This window comes from Rhinolophus hipposideros, assembly GCF_964194185.1.
Source record: "Rhinolophus hipposideros genome assembly, chromosome: 12".
In the NCBI taxonomy this organism is placed as follows: Eukaryota; Metazoa; Chordata; class Mammalia; order Chiroptera; family Rhinolophidae; genus Rhinolophus; species Rhinolophus hipposideros.
The window spans coordinates 43,416,747-43,444,496 of record NC_138058.1 but is presented as its reverse complement, the minus strand read 5'-3'; the positions used below and the strand labels follow the sequence as shown (position 1 = coordinate 43,444,496).

At 39.0% G+C, this 27,750-nt stretch overlaps 1 protein-coding gene across 2 annotated transcripts in view; it reads right to left on the bottom strand.

Annotated features, from left to right (window-relative positions):
- FSHR (follicle stimulating hormone receptor) overlaps positions 1-25,421 on the bottom strand; it is a gene marked incomplete at both ends in the record, with an annotated part of 158,959 nt that extends 133,538 nt beyond the window's left edge. For both annotated transcript variants that reach the window (XM_081068832.1, XM_081068833.1), the window contains one exon: positions 25,270-25,421. In XM_081068832.1, coding sequence (XP_080924958.1) covers positions 25,270-25,421 — 152 coding nt within the window. The remainder of the gene's footprint in view (positions 1-25,269) is intronic.
- Between the last annotated feature and the right edge of the window lie 2,329 nt (positions 25,422-27,750).

The window sequence follows — 27,750 nt, the reverse complement described above, 5'->3', positions numbered from 1 at the left end:
CTTTGTACCTTCAAGATAGAAAGAACTGCAAACAGACTGACAGACCCACATTGGCTTACATGGGAATGAGCTAGTGCCTTACTGATTTTGATGACAGCACTATCATTCTGCAAATGTGAGGGTCGGGGGATGTCCCTGGCTTCCTCTAGGAATGGATGCACAGGGTTGCTGCAAACTTGTGAAATCGTGAGACAGCCTCTCTGGTTGCGAGTTGGAGTCTTCTTTGACTTGTCTCTTGTTCTCAACCTCCATTACCCAAAAGTCTGATTCTTCTTTGGAAAGTTCTTTTGGATCCACTCTTTTCTCTTCTAGAATACTCTTCTCCCAGATACTCACGTGGCGCAGTCCTTCACCATCTTTAGGTCTTTACTCAATTGATTCCTTCTCAGAAGGGCTTCCTGGCTAGTGTGTTTACCACCTCTGACCCTCCCTAGTCCCTGTTTTATTACTATTTTTTTAGTAGCACACATCACCATCTAGAATATTATATAGCTTATTTTTTATGTTCATTATCAGTCATCTGCTGTAGAATATAAGCTCTGTAAGAACTTATTATTTCTTCCTGCAGTCTGTTTTGTTCTCTGCTGTATCTCTAGCACATAGAGCCGTCTCTGGCACAGTAGGCAATCAATAAATATTTGTTGAATGAATGAATGAATGAGTGAATGAATGAATGAGTGAATTGGTGCTCGCCAATCTTTGCTTTTTTCTTTCCTAGGAAATACCATTTTAAGGCTATCCTCTGCCTCATATTTGTAGGACTATTGATTTTAAATATTGGACTTGGAAAAAGATAGCAAGGAATGATCACACACATACATGTGAAGCGTTCCTTACTCCCCAGTCTTACCTCTAACTGTAGCGGTGTGAATGAAATGTCGATTGCTAACAGATCTAAAAACTGGGGAACTGGCTGATGAGCTCTGTTAACCTTTGCTCTTCCTCTCCCAGGGCAGGATCTGGAGGGCAAACTGTCAATAAAAAGACTGGGTCCTTTCACTAGTTCCTGCTGCCACTTAATCATGACAAGTCAGAAGAAAGGCTGGCAAAAAAAAAAACATTGGATTTTCACTACACAGGTGAGATTCCTAGACTCATGATTGACAAAGATGTGAGTGGTCTCTGGAAGTGGTAGGCTGGAAGAGACAGTGACTAGACATGATGCTGGTTAGATTCTTCCATGGTTGAATGACTTCAGTCATAGTTTATTCCGAGGGCTCAGGTTTTCCTTCTGTCTAGTGGGAATGGAAGTTACTTTGGGGTTCATCATGTTCCATTCAGTCACGTGGTAGAGGAGTAAACTGAGGCCCAGAGATGTGAGGTTGTATAATGAGGTACTCTTGGGACTAAAATGAGAACCCAGGTCTTATCATTTCCAGTCCTGGGATCATTCCACTGTGCTGTTTGGCCTCCTGACTCTAGGACACACCTCTCAGTGGGTGGAACATGAGGGTTACAGAGGTCTGCCCCATGGGAAGCCTTACCTCCTATATCTCTGCTTCCTGAGTCCACCAGAGAGAAAGATTGTCTGCTTCTCTCAAGCTGGCAGAGAAAGGATGAGGAACTAAGGATGAGTTTGGACAAACTCGGTGGAAAGAAAAGGAAGGGGGGGAAAGGCAGAGAATAATGATCCCGGGATGAAGAGAGTCCTGAAGTGGCAAAAATAATTGAAATATCTAAGCATATAATAGAGATGAGAAGTAGCAAGAAAAGTGCAGCATAGAAAAAAAAAAGAACAAGAAATGGAATGGAACACGTATGCACATTTAAGTTCCCTATATTAAAAACTGATATTCATTAATGTCTTTACTCCTCCTGGAATATCCTGCTTCACCCTTAACAAGGACTGCCACGTCTCACACACACACACACACACACACATACACACACAAATATACTTCTTCATCTTCCCTTATCTACATTACTCAAGGTGCAGATGAAGGTCTACTGCCAACCACACAGGGAATCCTTTCTTCTTTGATCTACTGTGTTATCCACAAATGCTGCCTCTGGTACCTTTCTGCTCTGAATTCCCACAAGATGTATCTCTTGTGGGGCCTGTGATCTGTGCATGGCTTACTCCCACATTAGTCTGTTACTTCCTGAACACCGATCTGTGCCTTGTCAGTCTTCCTGTGCTTCACAGTAACTACCTCAATGTATGCTCAATAGATATTTGTTGAATGAATCAACTAACGAATGGGAACATTTTCTTGGAGTAATAATAATAAAAATTATGAGCATTTATAATGGCTATTATACATACACATGAACCAATGGAACAATGGTTGAGAAAACATCTTGAAAAATATTGCACTAAAAAAGTTATATCGTGGAAACAAAAATAGAAACCCCATAAAATCAGGAGTAAAGATGAAAGAGGGACAGGAATCTAAGTCTTAGAGTGTGTTTATTGGGGTTTGGGGAAAATGCTAAGACCTACAAAGAAGACTTCCCATCTACATTTAGGGGAAGAAAAAAAGAGATGATCAGCCTGCTGCTTCCATGACACTCACAGATGACAAGAGAATGAAGAAGTACCTGACTCCTAGCTGACTCCTTCTAAATCAGTGAGAATAGTCCTGGAAATTGTTGAATAGTCATTTGTCATATTGCAAATGAAGAGGAGAGAGGAAGGGAAGAGCTAGCTGCTTCAACTGAGTTTCTACTTCCATATGCAGATGAATGGCATCTCAAGGCTCTGGAAAAACTTGGATAAATAGAGACAAACTCCTTCATCTTTGAAGAATTATGGCAAACAGGAGTGATATCAGAAGGCTGGAGAATAACAAGTAATGACCCATTTTTTCCCCCAGAAAGGTGGAAAACAGATTCTAGAAACTACAGACCAGAAAACTTAACATCAGTCCTATTAATAATTGTTTTCTAGAATTTTGCAACTGGTACTTCATAAGTGCTTACAAAAAAAGGGTAAGAAACAGATAAACAGAACTAAAAGTTGCTAGAAATTAGCTTATATCCATTAAGAGCATGGCATGACAATCCTAATTTCACATCCTCATCCCAGGTGGTGGTTAAAGCATATGAATCTTCTAGATCATTTATCTGTTTCCTTATCTCCACTCATGTGTTTCAAATTCATTTCAAACTTATGTCTCAAACTATACTTCTATCTTCATACTTCCCATCCACTGCTCATCTGTTCTTCGCATAGCCCAGTAAATGACACTGCCATCCATTACGTTCCTCTTGCTCTGGCATGACCCTGCAACTGGCCTCTCCCTCAAACCTTTGGTCAATTTCATCATTAATTCCTGAGGATTCTGAGCCATCGCTCACCTCCCTGCCTTCACAGCTATCCCAGATAGGCTGATTGCTACTGACTCCCAGTGAGTAGGGGCTACTAAGTTACCTCCCAGAACATATGGAATGCCTTCTATGTACTCAGGATGTGAAAGAGCTGAAATCTTCAGAACTAGAAAAGTCAGTAAGTAGAATCATTGTGTGGTTCTGATTCTAATAGTCTGGTTAGACCCCATGTATGTGCTGGGCTCAGTGGAGGCAATCAATTATTCCTCACTGATGACAGCAAAATATTCAGAGGTGGACAGGCCTTTTGGTACAAAGGGCAGGGAGATAATGCCATTAGGATTCCTGTTCGTTCTGGAGGTAAGGACGTTGCATGGGGTCCAGCACTGCGAGGGGCTTCCAAGTGCCAAGACATTAAGTGGACATTTTTAACATTACGGGACATTATGAAATGTAAAATATAGAGAAATATAAATGTGAGATTATATATTATTTTTTAAAAGTTCTTTATGACATTCCCAGAAATTAAAACCTCTACATACATATACAAGATTCTGTACAATAGGTCTGGCAGACCCTACCAAGGCCTAACTTCAGGAAACCAAGACATGTCATATATGGATAATTAAAATGTTTAAGTTAAGGAGCCTGGAACATGTTTACAATTTCAAGTCCTCAAGAAGGGGAAGACTCCTCCTTTCTTCTGTTTCTTCATTTCCTTAAAATTTATTTTCCTTTTTAAAAATTATTTAAGTTATGTCATAAACACTCTTCTTCCACCGCCCATCATGTCTTGAAATGGTTAAGAGCAATGTCTTGGGGTCTTGCTTCCTGGGTTCAATTCCTGGATGTGCCACTTGGGCAGGTTACTTAATTGTGTTATGCCCAGGTGCTTTATCAGAAAGTGAGAATAATAGAGGGGCCTGCCCTGACGGGTTACTAAGAGGAATAAAGGAGATGATACAATGAAGCATCTAGAGCTGTGCCTGACTCGTAATATGTACCTAATGTGTGGAAGCCCAGTCATTTGTCTATATTGTTACTATCTTTGGAGTCTCTACTCTGCTTGCATTTTGCTATGTGTCCTTAGGAAATCACTTAATCTCTGTCTCTTCAACAGCCAGGAGGGTCTGGACTCTGGTCATTCCAAGTTCTGGCCTTGATTAACTGGTGAATGGAATACTCTGACCTTCTGGTTTCCTGTCAGCTACTCTGTCTGCCCAGAGAAACTCAGTTCAGTTCATTTCAATCCAGTCCAATCCAATTCAATTTAACTCATCAATTCAATTTAGTGCACGTCATCCGTTTCATTTATTCACAAATATCTCCTGAGGTCTAAGACATGCATAATACTTGCCAGACCTAAGACAGAGAGAAATGAGGCATGGGAATCCTTGTTTTTGAGAGTCTTACATAACTGAATGTTTTCTGTAGCTTCACATTTTTTTCTAAGTGAAGAGAAAATAAGAAAGACTTTAACTCCCTAGGGGTTTAAGGGACTTTTCCTTTAAACAATCTTGAGGGAAACCACATCTAGCCAGCTGCTGGGAAATGCAATTCTGGTATCTAAGTGGTTCTAATTATTCCCTACTCAAGGTGGGGCAGTTGCTAAAGGCTGGCAGATCTTCCCAGAGGCTGCAGCAGACAGGCTATTCAACTTGGGTGGAAACTGGAGGGTGGCAGGAGGCAAAACAACAGCAAAATAAATAAAGCCCCAATTATGATTAGAGGGAGGTAGACTGGGCTTTTCTATTTAGTCAAAATGAATTGATTTCCCCTGGAGGGTCACTTACACCGTAATGATTATTGGAAGGGAGACAATGGAATCATGCAAAACCAAAATTAGATGGGCTACAGATCAGATAGTTGCTCTACAATGATCACGTTGAAGGCAGAGTTAGAAAAATACAATGACTGGGAAGGCAAGATATTTGAAAATTTTCTAGCTATTTATTGTTTCATATTCATTCATTTTTTTTCTTCTTTTTTTTTTTTTGTTTGTGTTTTTGAAAAGCAAGGTGAGTTGAGGACTCAGTCAACAGAATGGTAAATTCAGGTTAATTCCAGGAAAGGTTATCTAGATCTAATTGAGTCTATTTGTTTACTGTGTCAGAGAGTAAATTAACTCAATGTTTAAGTAAGTTTCTCTGAAGGAATTATTTATTTAGGAACCACGTAACTTTAGATCCAAAGATCTAAGCATAATATGATCTCAGCTGGTCCCTGCTCCAGGCAACTGGAATAAGTAAATGAATTAAAAAACTATATTCAAAAAGTCTTCTAGTGACTTAAGCAATTTGTATTTCTTAACTGCAAACTAAGGCTGAGTCTAATTAGTTCTACATTCAGTTGTAGAGATGCTTAAAGCGTTTTATTGTACCCTACTAAGTTTCAATGAACCACACCTTGGTACTTTCTACCCAAACTCCACAAATTATTAAAAGAGAACTTATTATTTATTTATTTTTCCTGCTAGATAAACTTCCTTGAACTTGAAAATCTGGAATGAAAATGCTACAATTTACCCCACTGTCACCCAAGTGCTATACTTGGCACATTTCTAAAAATTGAATTGCTAATTCAGAAGCACTACTATTTTCTTAAGGAGAGAAAACAGTTTCTTTGATTTGCTGCTGTTTGGCTCTCCAGGTGTTCTTTCTATGAAGAAAAGAAGACTTCTTTCATAGTCTTACCTACTATGCACTGTCCCTCACCACCATGTATTTAAATCTTATCTTTTTTTTTTAATATCCAGCACATGTCACATCTTTTCAAGAAAGTGCCCTATGTCTATTCTCAAGTGCAGCTACCTCTTCCTTCAAAGAACTTCTACAGGACTCAAATTTTGTTCTGCACATCCTATCCTTATCAGGTAATCAAACAATGACTCAAAAAGCCTCGTTTTCTTTTTCTGTGTCCGTGCCTGTCATTGTGTCTCAGCTCTTCAGCTACATTAAAGGCTGTATGTGTCACAGCTGCATCTTTGGCTGTTACATCCCAGCAAATGGCTGTACACACAGTAAGTGTTCGATAAAGGTGTGTTGCCTGTCGTAGCTTTGGGCCTGATGTACTGCATTGTTTAGGGTCTCAATTATTTTTCTGCGAAGATGCTGAACTCAGGATTTTGATAGTACGTTTGGCTTCTTTCCCATTTGGTACAACTGCATGCTCTCTGCTGCTGAAATTACTTCAGTCAAATGGCCAGGACTGTACGTACACAGGAAGAAGGTCATTTCATCTCTATGCTGCTCAGGAGAAAATAAACCCATTCTTTTCCTTTGATCTAACAAACCAAAGCAGCCCTGGAAAGCACCTTTTCAGTTGTAATTCCATTTCCCTGGTTTATTTGCCATGTGACAGAGTTTAAGAAACTGTTATGCCTGCCAAGAAGAGTAGTTAGTGGCCTTATTTTGTAGGTGATGGAGCCATTACCAGTCCGCAGACCGATATTTAGGAAATGCGTGCTGAATTATTAAAAACTAACACTGCACCCAAAAACATTAGAGTAAAAAATGAGATGAAAACTTCATTGTGATTGCATTTATTTCCTCCTGACTTGCCCAACTGTTCTCCTTTGTGCAAGGACACACAAAGAACTTCAGAAATGATAATACTAACCACCAGACTGCTTTGCCGCTTTCAGCCACAACCCACTCCCCTTCTTTGCCTGGTCAAAAACACAGCCTTGGCATTGACGTGCAGCATGATGGTTCAGCATGACGGTATGAGGAGCTATGCTGGTCTGCTCTCTGGTGAAGGTTATGTAAAAACAACAACAACAGCAAAAAACAAAGCCAAACAAACAAATATTCAAAGCCTCTGGAAATGGTCTTAAAGGAAAAGAACAAAGGAAAAGAACAAAGAAGGAAGCATATATATGTAGCACCTTTTCCTTTAGGACCATTTCCAGAGGCTTTGAATATTTTGGTTGTTTGTTTTTTGTTGTTGTTGTTGTTTATATATATATGTATATGTATATATATATATGTACATATATATACATATATGTACATATATATATATACATATATATACGAAAACCCATGAAAAAGGCAAGAGTCTGTGGTATTTGAAACCAAACCACTGCCTCTCCCCTCCCACCTCAGAGAAGTAGAGGCTCCACTCCAGATTGCTGCAGCCAAGAACACAGGGTTTCCTTTCCTTTCAGATTCCACCTGGAGGGCTCTCTTCCTAGGAGGAACAGGATTTGAGCATTTCTCATCCTGCCTCAGGCTGCCTGGTGCTGCTTGTGCTGAGGCTAAGTCCTGGGCAAATGCAGTTGGGAGGGGGGCTCCTTTCTTCTTACCAAGCCACACTTGTGTACTTACAAACTCTATGTTGGGTGTGGCCTGCTGCAAACACTAGGGTCCCTATCCCTCTTGCCTGAGCATATGAGATGGCAGTTTCATGACAGAAAAGTCAAACTGAGAGGATCTCAGGCTATTACCCTAACCCTTGCCAAGTGCTTAGCTTTAAGAATGAAGGTCTTAGAGAGAAGCTTGCCATTTGAATGCACTCCTGGCTCCAGAGCTGTGGGTGAGATATTGCCTAGGGGAAGAAGGAGACTATAAACATGTATTCTCTTCCCAAAGGAACTCACTTTATTTGCAACAGAGCATGGAGAGCTTTAAGCCTAAGAGCACTCTTAGGAACATTAGAGGTATGATAAAAGGTAATTGGGAGACTCATGGATCTAATGACTATCAATGGATCTAATAATTATGTAATAGGCCAGCTGGTTTGCAGGAGAGAACTGGATATACAAGACAGCTTGAAGGAGCTCCCCTGGGGTCAGAACAAATATCAAATACTGACCTCAGAAATGATGTCTTCAAAGGAGCTACAATTTGATTGGATTAGTTTGTAGAGGAATTTATGCCCTCAGGGGGTTGTTGAAAATAGCAGTCTGCCCAAAAGTCATGAAGTTTAACATCTGCATATGATCAAGAAAGAATGAAAGAGAGCTGTATCAGTACTACTGTCCTTCCAGGGTGACTCTGGGCATATCCAAAACTGTGCCTCTCTGAGAGCAATGTCAGAGGCTTTCACTAAAATAATTCAGCTAGCCACTAAATAAATAAACAAATAACAGTAACAAGTCATGAAGGGGAACCAGTACCTAGAAGGCTATAATATATTATCTAAAATGTTTCCAGCAAAAAATTATGAGGCATGCCAAGAAACAGGAAAATATGACTTGTACACTGGAAAAATAAAGCAGGCAACAGAGACTGTCTGTGAGAGTGACCAAATGTCAGATTTAACAGAAAGATATTTCAAAGTAGTCATTATCAATATGTTCACAGAAGTAAAGGAAAACATGATTAAAGAAATAAAGGAAAGTATGCTAACAATATTGCATCAGATAGAGATCAATAAAGAGATAAAAATTATTTTTAAAAACCAAATGGAAATTCTGCAGTTGAACAGTACAATAACTAAAAAAAAAAAAAAAAAAAAAAAAATCATCACAAGAGAATCTCCATAGTAGATTTGAACTTGCAGAAGAAAGAATTAGTAAAATTAAAAATGGATCATTAGAGATTATGCAAGCCTAAGAGCAGAGAAAAAAAAAATGAAGAAAAATGAAGACAGCCTCAGAGAAATACGGAACAAAATTAAGCACACCAATATGTGCATAATGGGAATATCAGAAGGAGAAGAGAGAAAGAGAAATGATAAAAAGTATGTTCTCTAACTGCAATGGAATGAAGCTAGAAGTCAATAGCAGAAAAAAAATCGAAACTCACAAATATGTCAAAATTAAACAATGTGCTGCTAAATGACCAATGGATCATAAATAAATGAAAAGGGGGAAAATACTTTGAGATCAATGAAAATCAGAACACAACATACCAAAACGTATGGGGTATAGGTAAGGCAATACTTATAGGGAATTTTATAGCTGTAAATGCTTATATTAAGAAAGAAGAAAGATCTCAAATCAATAACCTAACCTTCTACTTTAAGACACTAGAAAAAGCAGATGGAAGAAAATAATGAAAATTACAGTAGAAATTAACAAAATAGAAAATAGAAAAAAAATAGAGAAAATAAATGAAACCAAAAGTGGATTCTTTGAAAAGATCAGAAAATTGACATGCCAATAAGCCTATGAAAAGATGCTGACCATCATTGCTCATCAGGGAAATGCAAATCACAACCACAGTGAGATACTACTTCATACTCATTAGGATGGGTAGAATCAAAAAGTTAGGTAACAAGTGTTGAAGATGATGTGAAGAAATAGGCAACCTCACACACTGTTCATGGGAATGTAAAATGGTTAACCCACTTTTGAGAAACAGTTCAGTGGTTCCCCAAGGATTAAACATAAAGTTACCATGTAACTCAACTATTCCACTCCTAGGTATATACCAAGAGGAATGAAAACATATGTCCACAGAAAAACTTTTGCACAAGTGTTTAAAGCAGCATTATTCATAATAACAAAAAGGTGAGTAATTCAAATGTCCATCAACATATGAAGGGATAAACAAAATGTGGTATATCTATACCAAGGGATATTTTTCAACCCTCGAAAAAATGGAGTATTGATACCTAGTACAACTTGAGTGAACCTTCATAATATGCTAAGTGAAAGAAGCTAGTCACAAAGACCTCATATTGTGTGATTCCATTTATATGAAAGTCCAGAATAGAGAAATCGATAGATACAGAAATAGATTAGTCGTTGCTTACGTCTGGGTGGAAGATGGGTAGGAAGGGAAGTGATAGCTACAGGGTATGAGTTTTACTTTGAGGTGATAAAAATGTTTTAAAATTGACTATGGTGATGGCTGCACAGGTCTGTGAATATACTAAAACCCACTGAAATGTAAACTTTAAATGAGTGAATTGTATGATATGCATTATATCTCAATAAAGCTGCTATTTTTAATAAAGCTGGCAAAGGTAAAAATAGTGGTGGAATTCCAATAATATGTTCATAATATCTGAAAGGTGTTTCCTTGGGTGTGAGAAGTAAGAGGCAGAGGTGGTGGGGGCTGCCTGTGTTCTGTGGGAGTTGAGAGGTTCATTTTATCACCAAGCCTGCTATAGAAACTTGGAAATTGAGGATTTAAAGTTTTTGGCTTTGGGAATAAAGGATAGACAATACCTTTAATTACTCACATGACCTTAGAAAAATCATTTTACTGGGACTCATTTCTTATTCCTAAAACAAGTAAGGGGAGGGAGAAAATGTATGCTCACTCAAGTTCATCCAGCAAACAGTTCTCCGAAGAACAAAGCCGTTTTGCACAGTTGAAGACTTGGCCCACATATAATTCTAAAATATACTTCTACCGCATATTTGGGGTTGTACATGCTAACTTTCTCAACCCTTTCGTTCTTGTGGGTATATATGGAGTCCCACTTGCCAAAGCATATTTTTGGTTAACTACATCTCACTACATCAGCGTTTTTAGTGTGTTTTGTGGAACACTTATGGGTTATGTAAAATTGGAATGTCTCTGAGAGCCTTTAATATGTGATGTGCATTGTGAATCTCTAGAATAGGAGTATAGCGTGCAGCATTTTCCAAACCTATTTTATCATGGAAGGCCTTTTAAAAATTTACATTTTTCTGGAAGGTCTTATGAAACTAGGGTTGTGAGGAATACACTTTGAAAAATGCTAAGATCCGCCTTTGAAAGCTTAAGATATTTATCCTCCAAGAGGATTTTATATTTCTACTTCAGAGTCTTAGCAATTAGGGAAATCTTTAAAGCTCTGAGGATTAATTTATACTGGTGGTATTGTGACAAATAACAGGGGAGATGTTTTGGGGTAACTGAGCCACTTTGGTGCCTCTCAAATCATAACATTGGCAACTGTGAACTAGTTAGCACAACCTTGATCCAAAATGAGAAAACAGAGGTACAACTCCCCAATTCTAGAAAGAAATCTTAGAAAACAGGCTGTGAGGTCATATTAGATCAATAAGGATTTTTTTAAAAATTCTGTTGAGCTTTTGAAACACCATCATCATGGTTCATCTAATTGTATGAGGACCTTTTAGGGAGAATCTACAGAGATCCCGAGTCTCCATCAAGCCTTCCGTGTTCAGTGACACTCACTTCTGTTAAGCCTAGTCTACACCTGCAGAAGATCAGCTACTCAGCTACTACTGGGGAACCATCTTCATAGGAAATGAGTAAAGGGCAACAGAGAGTTGGAACCAACCCTTCCAGCTGTTTCCTGCTCACATATCACTCAAACAGTTCTTTCGCATTATCAGACAACTTTGGTTATTTTGCAGTTTATCACTGGAAATGACTATTGATATTTACATTTTTCAGTCCTCCTTCTGTTTGGGCGTGACCCCACTCACTCCTGTTCTGTCTTTCTGTCTGTCTCTGTCCTCTTGATTGAGTAGTTAATGAGTAAATTCTGCTGGGTGCAGGAGAGGGGTGCAGTGTTAGCCCTCAGAAAGCCTACCGTATTTGAGAACCAAGAGAATATATATTTTGTATTATGGATGACTGCAGCGTTGTACATGTTAAGCTTAGATGGTCCTCTTTCTCTTTTTTTCACAGTTAATACAAATACTAGGTGTTTTTAAATCAGGTATATCAAGCATGTCAATTTCAATTTTTGACACTGAGAAGCTGAGTGACTTTGGACTAATTCTTCTTTGATTCCATTTTCCTTACTTCTCGAAGTGGGAACAGTAATAGCTACAGTGCAAGACCATAAAGCATGGTGATATCGTAGGACTTAATGAATATTTGTCACATTCAATTTTCTAGTTCTTGTTTGCTTGTAGGGGACTTTCATTTATTCATCCATTCATTCATTTACTCGTTCATTCAATTCATGTATGTATTGAGCATTTACTCTGTACCAGGGATTATTTTACATGCTAGAATCCTTGCCATCAGGAGACAAATAGATAACCATCTCAATTTTAATTCTTACACTGAGAAGCTGAGCGACTTTAGGCTAATTCTTCCTTTAATTCCGTTTTCCTTATTTCTCAAAATGGGACAGGTAATAGCTACAGTGCAAGACCATAAAATCATGGTGATATAGTAGGACTTAATAGATATTTGTTACATTCAATTTTCTAGTTCTTATTTGCTTGAAGGGACCATTCATTCATTCATTCATTCAATTCATGTATGTGTTGAGCATTTACTCTGTACCAGGAATTATTTTACATGCTAGAATCCTTGCCATCATAAAACTTTAGTTCTGGATTCTAGCAGGGAGAATCAAATAGGTAAACATACAAAAAAAAGACACAAAACCTCAAATAGCAGTAAGTTTAAGGAAGAAAATGGTCATCTGTTAGAGCAATAGGGTGCTGCTATAATAGAGCAGTCAAGAAAACCTCTCTGAGGAAGTGGCATTTGGGTAGAGACTGGAAGGATGAGAGGCCATGTGAAAAAGAGAGAGGAAAACATTCTAGACAGAACTAAAAGCTAGTGAGAAGACCTAACGTGGGAAAGAGCTTGATGTATTTAAAGAACAGAAAGGGTCCAGGGTGGCTAGATCATGGTGGTGATGGATAAGTGGTACATAATATACACTATGCCTAGGGAAAGGCAGGCAGAGGTCAGATAATGGGGTGCCTGGTAGCCATGGCAAAGCACAGAAGCTGCACAAGAGAAGAGATCTTGTCTTTTTCGCCTATTGCTAGATGTCCAGCACCTAGAACAGTACCTGCCCTAGTAGGTTGTCATGAAACATGCGTTGAATATATTTTATTCTAAGTGCAATTCTAAGTAATTGTATGTCATAGTCTTTTTACAAGTCTCTCTAGCTGCTGCATTGAGGATGGATTTAAATGGAATTGGGATGGAAGCATTGGATACTATTGCAGTGGCCTGGGTGAGAGACGATGGTGGTTTAAGCTAGGGTGACAACAGGAAAGATAAGAAGTGGAATTTGAGCTATATTTTAGGGGTTAAATTCCCAGCACTTGGTGTTAGATTGGATTTTGGGGATGAGAGGTTGGTGATATGTGCATTTTATATAGATGATGATGACTGAGAGAGGAGTTTAGGGGAGGGAGATTAAGTGTACTATTTTCTATTTGTTGGTTTAATTTAGTTTTTGAGATGCCAGTAAGGGATACAAGTGGAGATGTCCAGCTTTCAGTTGGGTATTACTCGTCTGGGGCTCAATGAAGAGGTCAGCAATGGCACATACATTTTGAATGTATATGGCACTTAAAGCCATGGGACTAGATGAGATTATAGAAAGAGTATAGATGCGTGAGAAAAGAGGGTCTGGTTGAAGCCTGGGGAATGCCAACATTTAGTGAGTGGGTAGCAGTAGAGATGTCAGCAGAGATGACCCAAGTCTGGCGTGCAATGGAGAAGAATACCAGTGTGGTGTCACAGATGCTGGAAGTCAAAAGAGAGAAGTGTTTCAAGCAGGAGGATGGCCAACTGTGAGGCCTGTTCCTGAGAAGCATGTAACATGTGGATAGAAAGTGCCCATTGAATCTGGCATCTGAATTGTGGGCATTTCTCTTATATATTTAAACTTTTATTTGAAAAATAATCAAGCATACTGAAAATAGAGAAGTTTATTGATACCTGTAACAAGAAAATTTTCAGTGGAACAATGGGAAGAGAGCCAGATTGAATGGGCTGAATAATGAATGAAGTTTCCCAGGAAGAGATGGCGTAGTGAACACATAGCTAAGTAACTATTTGTTTCTTCTTGAAACCCCACTGAGAAGACAGGGGGATTTTCTTTTCTTTCTTTCTTTTCTTTTGTGTGTGTGTGTGTGTGGCATAAAGCCACAAGGACAGAGGAACAAGAACAAAATTTTAGGATTGTAAAGAACATGGATGAGTGTGGGTCTGGAACCAGTACTGCTAGCATCTCCTGGAGCTGGTTAGAAATGTAGAATCTCAGGCTCCACTCCAGACTTACTGAATTAGAATCTGCGTTTTCCCAATATGCACGTTAAAGTCTGAGAAGTGCTGACTTGGCAGACTCCAGAGAATGGAATCCTAAGCCGATGTGATTTACACTGCACAACCCCTCAAGCACTCATGAATCTGAGGTACTGGTGTTCCTGGAAGTGGGAGTGATCAGGAGATAGGACGAGGTGGCCAACATAACGAGGAAAGTTTAAGAGGCACCCATATTTCTCACTTGGCGCAGTCAGGCAAGTGCTCCTCCCCACCTGAGCAAAACACCAAAGATTTTACTTTTTAAAGAGTAAACCAGAGAATTTCTGGACTGGAGGGAACCAGGGACCGCTATGGCTGCTGGATGCTCAGAACCCCTCCAGCCCTTCTCCCCAGCTACCACAAAGCTGGCAGTTAGGGTTTCACCCTCCACATAGGATCTTGGAAGAACTTTCTCCAGGGAATTTGACCAGCCCAAGTGGAAAGGTCCAGATACTGACATAATGATTCCCCAACACAATGGCCCTGCTGTTTCTTTTATTTGTAGCTTCTGTTGTTTTGCTTTTCTTCCTCCTGTATCTTACCCAAGGGCTCTGCATCCAGAGTTACTTTGTAATTTTCCTATCTAGCTATCATAACTGTTTGTTCTCTTTCTTCTCGTCTCTAGTATTTGTTTTGGGGGAATTAGATACTATTCCAAGACTATATGGTCTTATCGAAGGAACTCAGATTTTCAGAATTGGGGGCCTTATAAACAATTTTGCTACTGTATGCAAGATTCCAGATGACCTCTTTACTGTTCCCATAATTCTCATATTTGCTTTCATTGCCTTTTCAGCTTGTTTTCTAAATTTAAAGAATGTTTCTTACATTTTTTGCTGTCTCCTTGACCCCCCACCACACCAATGTATTTACTTACAGAAATGTAGCACTACTTGCCTACAAAACAAATAACAGTTAAACAAAGATTTCTTCCCTTCCTGCCCTGATCAGAAATTAGTCGGTGGGCATAAGGCAGTGGGAAGGGTTTGGGGCTGACTGCTGATACTTGCTCAGGCTGTGATCTGATAATGGAGAGGGATCATTCTTTTGCGCTCAATTTGTTTTTCTTTTTTTTCTTCTTTTTTTAATATTAGTTTCAGGTGTATAAAACAACATAATTAGACATTTACACCCCTCACAAAGTGATAACCCCCCCTAAGCCTACTACCCCTCTGGCATCGTATATGGCTATTATAACACCATTGGCTATATTCCCTATGCTGTACTTTACATCTCGTAACCACACACACATACTAATAATAGTTGACATTCGATATTCAGCTTCAGGTGTATAGCGCAGTGGTCAGGCATCTCCACAGTCTATGAAGTGACCCCACCGATAAGTCCAATACCCTTTGACACCCTACGTAGTCTTCACAACATTACTGATTATATTCCCCATACTGTATTTCACGTCCCAGTGACTATTTTGTGACTACCAATTTGTACTTTCTAATCCCTTCACCTTCTCCCCAATCCCTCAACCTCCCTCCCATCTAACAAACATCAGTTTGTTCTATTCTAAACATAGCCATATAAAATACAGTAGTTTGAAATTTAGAACAAAGGGAAATTGCTGATAAGTTCAGGCAATAATTCCTTCGTAGTGTCCCCCTCCTGCCAAAGTAGACATTCTTCAGGCATGTCATTTTCAGAGGAGCTGCCTGGGCTTTGTTAAGGATGATTGTGTGATCACCAGATTTCAGAGAGAACACTGCTGTGGGAGAGGCCAGCATGTGCAGCCCATTGACATGTGAACTCCTTTTACTCACTCCTCCCCATATCTATGTAATAGTATTCATGAATGCAAGCAGCTTTAGAAAAAAAATATGAGGTTGGCAAGGAAACAGCACAGCCTAAGTTTTCCCTTTTGGTGCTTCTGCCTTCTGTAACATCCTCTTGTATCCCAATTGAAATGATTCAGTCCGTTGTATCTTCATAATTTGAAAACTTCTAGTCAAACGTGAACAATAGGACATCTGCCAGTCAAACCCTATCATAAATTTGCTGATGTTCACTTGTCATTCTATTTTATTTGACACTGGCGTTCTCTTTGTAAAAGAACAGGGATTTTCTGACCTTTTAAAGAATGGGGTATTCTGGAAGAGACCCTGTACCTCTCCTGAAATCAACCGTGGGTGGTCAGCAGAGCAGATCTTGATGGGACAGGCGGATACCTGTCTTCTCATCAATATTCTCCTGGCATTAAGCAAGCAAGCATCTTCTCATTGGCTTTCACTAATCATCCATTTCTTTCAGCTCTCATAATTTACGATTTCAGAATGCGCAAAACAACTCGCAATTCACTGTCAAATGAATGGTTTCGATAATGACTCATTTTGATTGTTGTGGGTTAAAGTGAGGACAAACATTATTATCATTACTTGTTTGATGTCCTTCTCTTTTAGCAACTCTGTGAGAACAGATATTGTGTCTCTCCTAGTGATTCTTCTCTACCAAGTGCCCAGCATGATGCCTTGTACAAATATAATGGATACATACTTGCTGTTGAGAGAAACTTCATGAAAAATGAGCATTGTTGGCTTTAAAAACTGAACAGTATTGGAGTAGGAAAAGGTTTTTCAGGTTGGAGAAAATACTAGTATTTGGGTAGAGGAATATAATGTATTTAGGACTGGGGGAATAGAAAATAGTGCATAGAGCAAAGAGTTGAGAAAAATGGAAGATGGGAGAGGACAGGAGAATTAACTTGAAGCCCAACTATGAAGGATCTTAATGTCAAACATGGAACTTTGGTCCTGGATCTGGGCATTGGGCCCCACACAGGAATTAAACCAGAGCCAGAGCTCAGAGCAGGGAGCTGGGAGGGCAGAAAATGGCAGGCACAGAGACCAATTCAGAAGCTGTTACCATGAGATGATGAGGAAAGCCCAAGTAGAGGCAATCCTATCTTCTAGGGATGTGATGCTATCTTCTGATGGAAAATTCAGTAGACTTTCTTAGAAGGGACAGACTATTTTAAATTGGGGCCACTTTTAAAAATCTAGTGCTTAAGGCTTAGGTTCTTCCATATAAGGGGACTTTCTTTTTTATGTCCTTCTTATTCCAGGAGGATTCTGGATGAAGTGTTCCGTGAGCTCCCATCAGCCTTCATTTATTTAGTCAATCTAGGAGCTGGGATCCCACAAAAATTCTTTGTCTAAAACCCCTTGGAAAACTGCAAATAATGAAAGAGAGAGGGGGAGAGAGAGAGAGAGAGAGAGAGAGAGAGAGAGAGAGAGAGAGAGAGAGAGAGAGAGACACTGTAAGGAGGTTTTCTGTGCTGCATTTCAAAATAACAGAACTGCCTATTAAGACTAAGGGAACCCTCCTCACCAGGCTCTTTCCCAAGTCCCACACCTGAAATCATAGAAGTTTAGGAATTGTACACCTGCTGGACTCTGAGGTTTAGAAAAAGCCTATTGGTTTTCGAAGTTTGTATACTTGAAGATGTTTGTAAAGACAAAGCCTTTTAGAATTGAAGGAAACCTTAGCATCATTTTACTTCAAACTTTCACCTAGCTACTGATGAATTTTCTCTCTTATGTCCTCAATTGATCTTTCTGTTTCATTGAAACTTAGCTGAACTTCTTGGGTCCCTATTTCTTAGAGGTTTTCATTAAGCTTAGCATTAAGGAAATACAAAAAGTGGCTCATGCTGTGTATTTTCTGCTATTTCTGACACAGGAATCTGTGCTGGCTCTGTGCAGGCTCTTGCTGAAAAATGTCTGGGAGAATGGATGAAAGAGAGTGGACTCAAGATGAAAAATATAATCAAGTTTAAATCTATGCCAAGAATCTGGTTGCTTTATTCAAATGTTGTTTGCATGTCCTTTAAAGATTTTCAGATTAGTTGGCATAATACATATGGAAGAACAAGGTGATGGCATGTTCAGGTCAGAGACACAAAACATCCTCTGAGACACTTCAGGGAGAGGTCAGATTAAGAACAAACATCCAAATATCATTATAATCAGATCCTAAGCAATCAAAACTATTTGTGTGCTCTCTTTCCTAGTTGACCTTGTGGGGTATAGAATCTAGTCTAAATAAAACTAAGCTGGAGAGTCTAAATCTAACAGCATTTTTAAAAAAAGAGTAGTGCAGTCAAGCATAGTGACTGGCTAACCTAATCAGTTGCTTTGGAGAAGAATAATCAAAAATTAAATGGATTTTCCATTTGTGGCCAAGATGTCCTGCTTTTGAAGCTTAGGCTTCTTTGGTCGAAGACTTGGGTGAGGAAGGACAGCACTCACCTTTAGGTAAAGAAGGGGATTTTATCATCCCCATGCAAGTACAGTTCTGAGATATCAATCCCCTACTTTTCAATTGCTGGTAACGATTCTGTAAATTATAGCTCTTAGCCAATTCTCAGGGTAGAGTTCATCTTCTACTTTAAAGGATTCTTTCCCTGAACTATAATTCCAACCTTTTCCCTTTCAAAGTACTGAATTCTATAGCTATTCCTTTAGTTATTTTTCTGATTCCTTTGTAGGAAATATAAAGCTCCCTTACCCCCACCCCAATTAAATTCCAAATGTTGGACATAGATATGTAACTTCTCACAAAAGTAGGTGCAGGATTTTGTTTAGAGAGAAAGGATTATGTATGCATTAGCACGAGAACTGTGGTGTTTGTTTCTTTCAAAGAATGGCTAACCAAGGCACTAGGAGTCTCTAGACATGGCACCCCAGGCAACCTGCACACTGGGGTGTTTGGTTTGGATATACAGATGGAACCACAACAATCAAAGCACAGCTAGGTAACACAGAAAACCTGACATTCAGGCTTTGGAATTTTAATTGACAAAAATTATATTTCTTTTAACATTTCTGCCTACTTTAAAGTGATTTTGTTTAGGATGAATTTCATTCATCTTTTCGATATTATTTTTAGGTAGAGAGGCAGGTATTATTACTTAAGCCTAGAATATAGAATACTCAACTTTTAACTTAGGGAGACCTTGTTTCAAGTCTATGTATCTCGCTTGCTGAGTAAATTAATGGATTCTCTAATGACATACAGGCAGTTTCTTAAAACAAACACATACAAAAGCAAGGAAACTATCAAATCTTATAGTAGTTTACCACAGGGAGAGCCATAATCATCTTTTATAAGAATCCTTTCTTCAATACTGAGGAGCAGAGCAAATGAACAGATGTAATTCCCCATTATTTATTGTATCATTTGTTCTACACGTAATTCAGGGCCTAGAACATACATTGCATTGAACTAGGCACAATAAGGAATATGAAGGAAATTTTCACTGCTGTTGAGGAAATAAGACACACATGAAAAATTCAGTGTTAAGCAAGATTGTGCAATGAATTACACCAGGGTTCAGATTAAATACAGATGGAGTGGTCAGGGAAGACTTCATGAAAGAGGCAATCTTTGAGCAAGACTATGATAAGTAGGTTGGATTTGAAGAGGGAAGGCAGAAATTGAGGATAGTATAAGTAGCAGGCATAACATAAAGACACAGGGAGGAAGAAATGTACACTGAGCTTAAGAACAAGTCTTTATCAGCATTGCAGAGTGGTTGGCTCCTGTTGAAGAATGGTGAGAGGCAAAGTAAAAAAGGTGAGCCACTGAATGATTTCAACCTTGGGAATCATAACATAATGGCAGTGGTATTTTATGGAGAAAGATGGAATTATGGTGTGCAGGCAGGTTTGGAGAAGAGAAATTGGTAGGAATGAGATCAGTTTGGAAGTTATTAATCTCGGCGTTAGATGTCCGGGACCCAAACAAAGATGATGGCAATGAAATAAAGAGAGAATTGCTGCTAGTAGCAGTCTGAAGGGATTTTGTGAACCTGATTAGATATGGACAATCAGGAAGTGAAACCTACATGATGAGGAGAATTAAACTATCAGTATTCAACAACTGAGGAAGTCAGGAGAGGTTTTAGCAGTTTTATGGTCCATTGTTTTGTCTTCCCTTTCATTACCCCAAAACAAGTAACACCTAGTTCCCTCATGGCTGTACTCTGAACTTCAGAACTATCTTCTTCCTGAGAACACAGCCCATTCTTAGACAGACACTCCTCAGGCACAAAGAAATGAAAGTCAAGCCAAGAGTCCATCTCTAGCTGTTTTGAGCACAGAATTGGGAATCAGGAAGTCAGGGATGCACTTCAGACTTTAGAAAGGATTTGTTCTGGTGGCTGGGGTTGGTAGACCACAGTTGAATCAGCTTTTCCCAAAGTATGTTCTGGAGAATATTAATCTTCGAAGATGCTCTTAGAGAAAAAGCTTCCACAATCAAACATGTCTGCAAACATCAAATACTCTATTTCCCTCTTGGAGATCACAGAGCTTATTGGTATAGCGGAGGCTTCCCTTTTGGCACATAACACTGGTACATCCCTTAGAACTAAGGACCCACTAAGGAAGACTAAGCTAGACACACATTAGAGATCCTAACTAAATAATAATCTATGGGAATAGAATATTAAGAATGATCTAAATCAAGATAGCAAAACAAGGAATATAAGGCAAAGGAAGAAAATAAAAATGGAAAGATATAATTAGATAATTAGAAATATGTGGTGGTCAGTTGAGATTGCAATGAGATACAGGAAGTTGCCATAAGGAGAGGGGTCAATACAGGCAGTTTATAATATAATCTCAGTAAAGATCTCCCTACGCCTAGAATGGTCATCAATGAACCTCTTTCTCCTTTTAGTACTGTGGTCTTCTAACCCTGCTGAATAAAAAGATGCATCCATATTCTCACTTAGAGTTAAAATTTCAGATTTCGAATTAGGTATTCACATTTTCCTTGGAAATTCTACCTCCAGGAAGAATAAAGAGACATTAAATGGTCCTGTTTAGATTCATTGACTGCCTCCAGCTTAAGCTGAGTTTCTTGAGTAAGTTAGAAATCAAAATTCCTTTGACTCATCAGAACAAAACCTGCTCCCTGAGTTCTTGACAGATATTGAAAGCCTGAATGAATACATTTTCTTAGAAAGAAAATGCACAGAGTTGATGCTCCAGCCACTGAAAGGAGGAGATTATTCTTAAGTAAGTGGGAGTCTATAAACTCTCTCAGAGTTGTAAAGATCTTTATATAGATTTTCCAAAGCATTTCTGTATCTATTGAGTCATTTGATCATCATGAATACCCTCTGTGGTAAGTGTTTTTTTCCTAGTACTTTACAGATGACAACAGCAACCAGCACAACCACCACCACCACCACCACCACCACCACCACCACCACCACCACCATCACCACCTGAGAGACTTTGTGCTAGGTGTTTTATTTACACTTAATCCTCAGAGCAACACTGTAAAACACACACTGCAACTTCCAATGTACAGCCAAGAGCCCACATGATAAAGCAAAAAAAAATGCCATAGCTTGGGTTTGAACTTAGGTCTTCTGGGAACTTAGGTCTCTGGGGTTACACTCTAGCATCTCTGACTTGTCAGAAGCAATTAACGGCCCATTTGTGAATATTACCTTAGAATTCCCTCCATTCCTGACCCTGCTCACCTAGTTTAGTACTTTCTCCTTGGTGCCATGTTGTCTCAGGCTTCCTAAATCCTACTTAAATGGTAATATTTAATCTTAGCGATAGTCTAAATCAGAAGTGAGCAATTACAACCTGTAGGCCAGATGTGGCCTGCCCAGTTTTTGTATGGCCCATGAGCTAAGAATGTTTTTCACCTTTTCAAGTGATGGAGGAAAAAAAAATCGAAAGAAGATGATACTTTGTGGCATGTGAAAATTATATGAAATTCAAATTTGTGTCCATAAATAAAGTTTTGTTGCAATGCAGCCATGCTAATTCATTTCTATTTTGTCTGTGGCAGCTTTCCTATAACTATGGCAGAGATGAATAGTTGCAGCAGAGATTGAATGGCCCATAAAGCCTAACGTATTTATTATTTATTATCTGATGCTTTATAGAAAAAAAATTGTTGACTTCTGGTCAAAATTCAAAAAGACACTTTTTAGAGGAAGAAATGAGAGTCAGAAGCCTTTCATTGTACCCAACATGCAGAGGAGAGACAAACAGGCTCAAGTTTGGATCCCAGCTCTGTCATTGAGGAGATGCAGGGGTGACTCTGCTCAAGTTATTTGAACTTTTCTGTTTTTCAGTTCGCCTCATTTGAAAAATGGAGCAATCATATCAAACTTGCAGTTCTAGTGTGAAGTTTTAATGAATCAGTACATATAAATCATGAAGCTAACAGTAGCCTGTTGATGGTGCTTTTGTGTTCTTTTGGTATTGATATCAGCATGGGCAGATTGTTGGGAATTAGAAATCTTTGGCCATACCTGGATGGAATGATAGGATAAAAATGTACATGGTAAAATTAGGAGTAGTTTCCCCCTGGTGAACCTGATTAACAGTGAAGCTTTGTCATGTTGATGGATTAAGCAATTGCAGTCCTGAAGCCCAGCTATTCCATTCACCTACACCTGATGTGATCATCATTAAAGTCAATACCCAAACTTGGAAAACTGCAAGGTGAATTAGAAATACTTAGTTGAATAAGCCATTTCATCTTCCTTCTGCCAATGTTCCAGATAACCCTGATCCTATCCTTTTAAGGAAGCAGAAATAATTGCTCTTTCTTTCTAACACATCTGAGTTCTAGTTTACTTGGCATTTTGTCCGCTCTTCAGTGATTAACAAACTGACCTGAAAAATATCCTCAAACAATTTTTTTTTAGCCTAACTGCCAAAGTAACATTTATCTTCTTTTCCTCGATACACCTTGCTGAGAAGATTGCAAAGCTGAACCCTAGAATGGTTTAACTGATGCCCTATTAATGAGTGTGTAGACAAAAGAATCTTCTCAAGATTAGATATCTGAGAGAACTACTTTAGTCCTCCAAGTTCTCAAACAACCATACTCATTCCTCAGGTGGAGAAAAATGCCAATAAAAGGCAAGCACTTTCTTTTCCCTTCTTAGTTTTATGCAGTTTTGTCTTCTATTATGCACCCCTAAGTAAGGAGTTGACCATGGGTTAGCCTTTGTCAAGAGTGTGAAATTTGTTCTTAGTGTTCTGTTCAACACACTCTACAATCTCTTTCTTACAATCTCTGTCCTACAATCTCTTTCCTCAGGAGCAAAGTGCTCTTGGGCAGAGATATGTTTTAGTCATTTATATCTTAGTATGAATTCCTTTTTGTTTGTTTGTTTTAATTCTACTTCTGCTTCTCGCATACTAACTCATGCACATATACTTGTACTTCCTGAGGTTTGGGGTTTGGGAAGGGATTTTCTTCTTTTCTGTTCCTTCCTCCCTCCCTTCCCCCCTTCCTGTTTTCAATGCAGAATGAATCTCTCTTGTAAAAAAGATATCAGAAAGCAGACAGTCTAGCATAGAAAGGCATTTTGGATGAAGGAGTATTACCCTCAAATTAAACCTTGTTAGGGATGATCTGCTTTAGTAACTGGTTGGCACTGCTTGACCCACAGGGAAAAATGAGAAGTGGAGAAGAGCCAGGAGAGGTGGAAATGGATGTGTGTATTGTGGGGGCTATATTTTTTTAGTGTTCACAACAATCCAACCAACCAGGTTGGATTAAAACCACTTTAGAACTGAGGAAACTGAGCCTCAGAGGGGGTTGAGTAATTGTGCAAAACCACTTAGAAGCAAATGACTTCTTACAGGAGCTCAGGTACATCGGCATTCTCCTATGTTTATAAGGACCTAATAAACCAGACTGTGTGTAGACACATTCTTTCCCATAATCAGGAATAACTGTCTCATCTGAGGCAGCCAAAACACTGAGCTGGCCAGTTTTTTTTTCCTGCTGCTGCAGCTGGATAGGAACTGAGGGCTTGTGTTGTCAAGGGAAAAAGCAACAAGCAGAACCAACGAAGTGATCATTTGTCCCCAAGTGAAAATCTGAAACACAGCACCAACATGTTTGAGTGTAGATATGGTCATCAGGGAACTGAAAAGATGACCACCTTCTGCATGAAAACAGGAGTCATCCATAGCTTTAGGGGACCAATGTTGAAACCAGCTTCTAGAACAGAGGCTTGGACTGAAAACACTTGAGAATATCTCCATTCTCTGAGCCATATCTTGCCGGTTCTCAGGGGAAGCAATAATTGGACCAGTAAATAGTCCTGCTTTCCTTTTGCTCTAATGCAGTCAGACAAGGGATTTCAGGAAAAGGACAGTAGACTGGGAGTCAAAGGCCTGCTTTCTAGTTGTGGGCTCTGCCTCAAATCACTGTGAAAGTTTGGGCAATTATTTGAGGTATCTATTGACCCTAGATACCTCATTTGCAAAATAGAGTGAAATGATGTTGAGGTTCTTGTCCAACTCTAGTAGCGTGTTTCCCCCAAAATAAGACTGGGTCTTATGTTAATTTTTGCTCCAAAAGACGCATTAGGGCTTACATTCAGGGGATGTCATCCTGAAAAATCATGCTAGGGCTTATTTACTGGTTAGATCTTATTTTTGGGGAAACACAGTAGGAGTCTACTTCCTGTTAAAATAGTTCAGTAAAAATATAAATCTGAGAATCGCATTTTCTCAGCTGTCTGAAAGATTATCTGTGTTTCTCTTCCCCTCTCCACCTCTTTTTTTTGTTTTCTTTCTCTCTTTCTTCATGCTTTTCCCCCTCTTCTCCATCCCTCTTTCTCCCCAGGAAGCAGAAGCTCAGTTCAGGAATTATTTGCTGGTACCTCCAAAACAAGAGCGGCACGTGCATTCTTGAATTCAGTATCCTCAGGAAACTCACATTGTACATACCACTTAAATCAAAGTTGTCTTTCTGCCTCCAATTCTAGGTCTTCTAAGTTTGTACTTTTTCTTAGTTTTACTTTTCTGGTTCCACCCAAGAGAGTATGGAACGCAAGAGCAAATGTGTTGAAAAGTTTCCGCACTGCCCCTCCCTGAGAAGTGCCCAGACAAACTCTCACTAAAATCCTTGGAGAGATGCAGGACAGCAGTGTTGGGCTGGGGGAGTTTGTTTTACTCAAGCCTTTGGTCAGGGCAGAAATATTTCAGCACAACAGTTATCAAGCTAATGTGAAAATAATTATAGCACTCAACACACAAATGCCCGCCAGGCAGTTCCCGCTGCCTGTGATACTCACAGTTCAACCACATTCCTGGGGAGGTCGGAGGGAATCTCTGTCACCTCACTCTCTTGGCAGAGGAAAACCCTGTTAGAGCAGTGACAGATCCGATGATGACATCCTGAGCCCAAGCTCAGGAATGCCAGCAAGCAGGCCAGGAGCAAAGCCATGCTTATTTATCCATCCACCTGCTTTCTTCCTGCATTCACAGAGAAAAGTCTCCACAGGGTTCAGACGCTCCACACAGCGCCCCTATGAGATCTGCTTTGAAAGCCCATAGGGTCACATGACCCAAGAGATTTTTTTTTTTTTTTGGTCACTCCAGGAGAATATCAAAATTCCTCTGTGCCCCAGTGATTTCCAGGGCAAGATAAGCTACTCCCTTATCCTCCTTAATTGGGTTTCTTACACCCTGACCAAAGGAAGACAGCAAGTAGCACTTTGATGCGCGTCTGGACTAGTTTATATTATTTCACTGCAGAAGTGTCCCTGCTGGTCTCAATTTTCTTCTCAATAGAGGGACGTGATTGACTTTCTCCAAAAAAGACACAACTTACCATTTGAAATATCAATGAGTGTGTCATCCAGTGAAGGGTGGGGACCTGTTTCCAGTCTTGGCAATGTCTTTCTCCAGCACACTTGATATAACACCAGAATTCTAGGTTGTAGTCATTGATCCTCATTTCTTTCAAAATGGTCCGGTGCAGAAGACAAGCATGTGGTTAGTGAGCCCCAGGCCCATCCCATCTCCATAGGTGGCAGACACTCCTGAGATGGTTATCTCAGAGATATATCTGAGTGATCTAAGGAAGGGCTGTTTTCAGTGGGGATTTATTTAGTAAACGCTGGTAGTCCACCCCCTATTGCAAAGTCTTTCTGGCTTCTTTCCAAACTCTGAAGCTTGCCTCTGTCTTTTGTAAGTTGGCACAAATGAAGTTATTTAATCTTAGTTTTAAATGCTTTTTAAATGCTTTTATCTTAGTTTTAAATGTCCCCTGTAGGTGACAGTCCTGGTTCTTTTGTTGGCATTCCCAATCTCCTTGTTGGTGAGGGATCTGAGGAACATTTGGCAACACTTTCAGTAAAGTGGCCTTCTACTTTCAACTCCAGAATTTATGAGGATTAAAAGGCAGAATATTCTCTAAGATCCTGCCTACAATTTATTACTTGCTAAAATTAGTTTCAACACTACTTTTAGGTAATTAGTTGCACAAAATTGAGTTAGATGAAACTGCTAAACATGTATATATTTATCCCTGTCTTTTCTTTCTCTCCCTTACCTTACCCAGGAGTAATGACATATAATGAATGGATTAAATTATCATTAAGGGGAAACAGAAGCAAGTAACTTTTAGGGTGAAGTTGTTCCTTAGCTTCTTCTGATTCATTCTAACTCCAAGATTGGAAGACCTGCGCCGTATCTATATGGACTCTTTATTGTAACAATTTTGGCTAACATGAACAACTATATTGTCTCATTCAATAATCAATTTATGGAATCATAGTCTTTCAGGTATGGAAGGGTTTAATTCAATCAACAAATTAATGTTTAGGTTTACTTTACAATATTCACATTAATTTAAAGGGGTTTACTTACCTGTACTTGACTAACGCGAGTGACAAAAAAACTCATTACCAGTTGAACCTCCCACTCATACGCCAGCCCCACAAGTCCTCACTTAGGTTTCAGAGAGCTCCAATTATACCAAAATTAGTCAGTGTATAATGAGCAGAAATCTTTTGATTTTATATTTTCATATTCACAAGTTACAGATAACATAACAAATGTAAATTATTAAGCAAAAAAAAAAGTTGTGGGCTGGAGAAATAGAACATAACCATTGTCGCTGCATCTACTTAGTTACTCCTCCCTTGTCTTTCTCATGTTGAGAAAGATGTGACCATTATGCTGAGATGTGACCATTAATCTGATTTTGTGTTTGTTACTCCTTTGTTTTTAAAAAATTATGTTTATCACCACAGTACGAATCTCCAAACAATAGATTGCTTAATTTTGCTTGTATTTGGATTTTATAGAAATTGTATCACCCTTTCAGTAAGTAGTCTTTTGTTACTTGCTATTTTACACTAACCTAACATTTTTAAGAACCATCCATGTTGCTATATGTAGCTATAGTTTATTAATTTTTCTCTACCGTGTAATATTCCATTGTATAAATATACTACAATTTATGTTTTCATTCTCCTGTAATCTTTCTTTATCCTGAGGTTATGAAAATATTTTCCTATGTTGTTTTCTAAAAGTTTTACAGTTTTGCTCTGCACGTTTAAGTCTTATTTGGTCTTGGTATCTTTGTGCGGTGTGGGGCAGGGACTCAATTTCAGTTTTATCCAATGGCATAATGGTTTTGATCTACACAGATAAACAATTGTTCCAGAACTATTTATTGAATAGACCGTCTTTTCTCCTGTCACTTGTAAAACTACTTTTCTAATTTCTCAAGTGACTATTTTACATGGGCTTATGTTTAAGCTTCT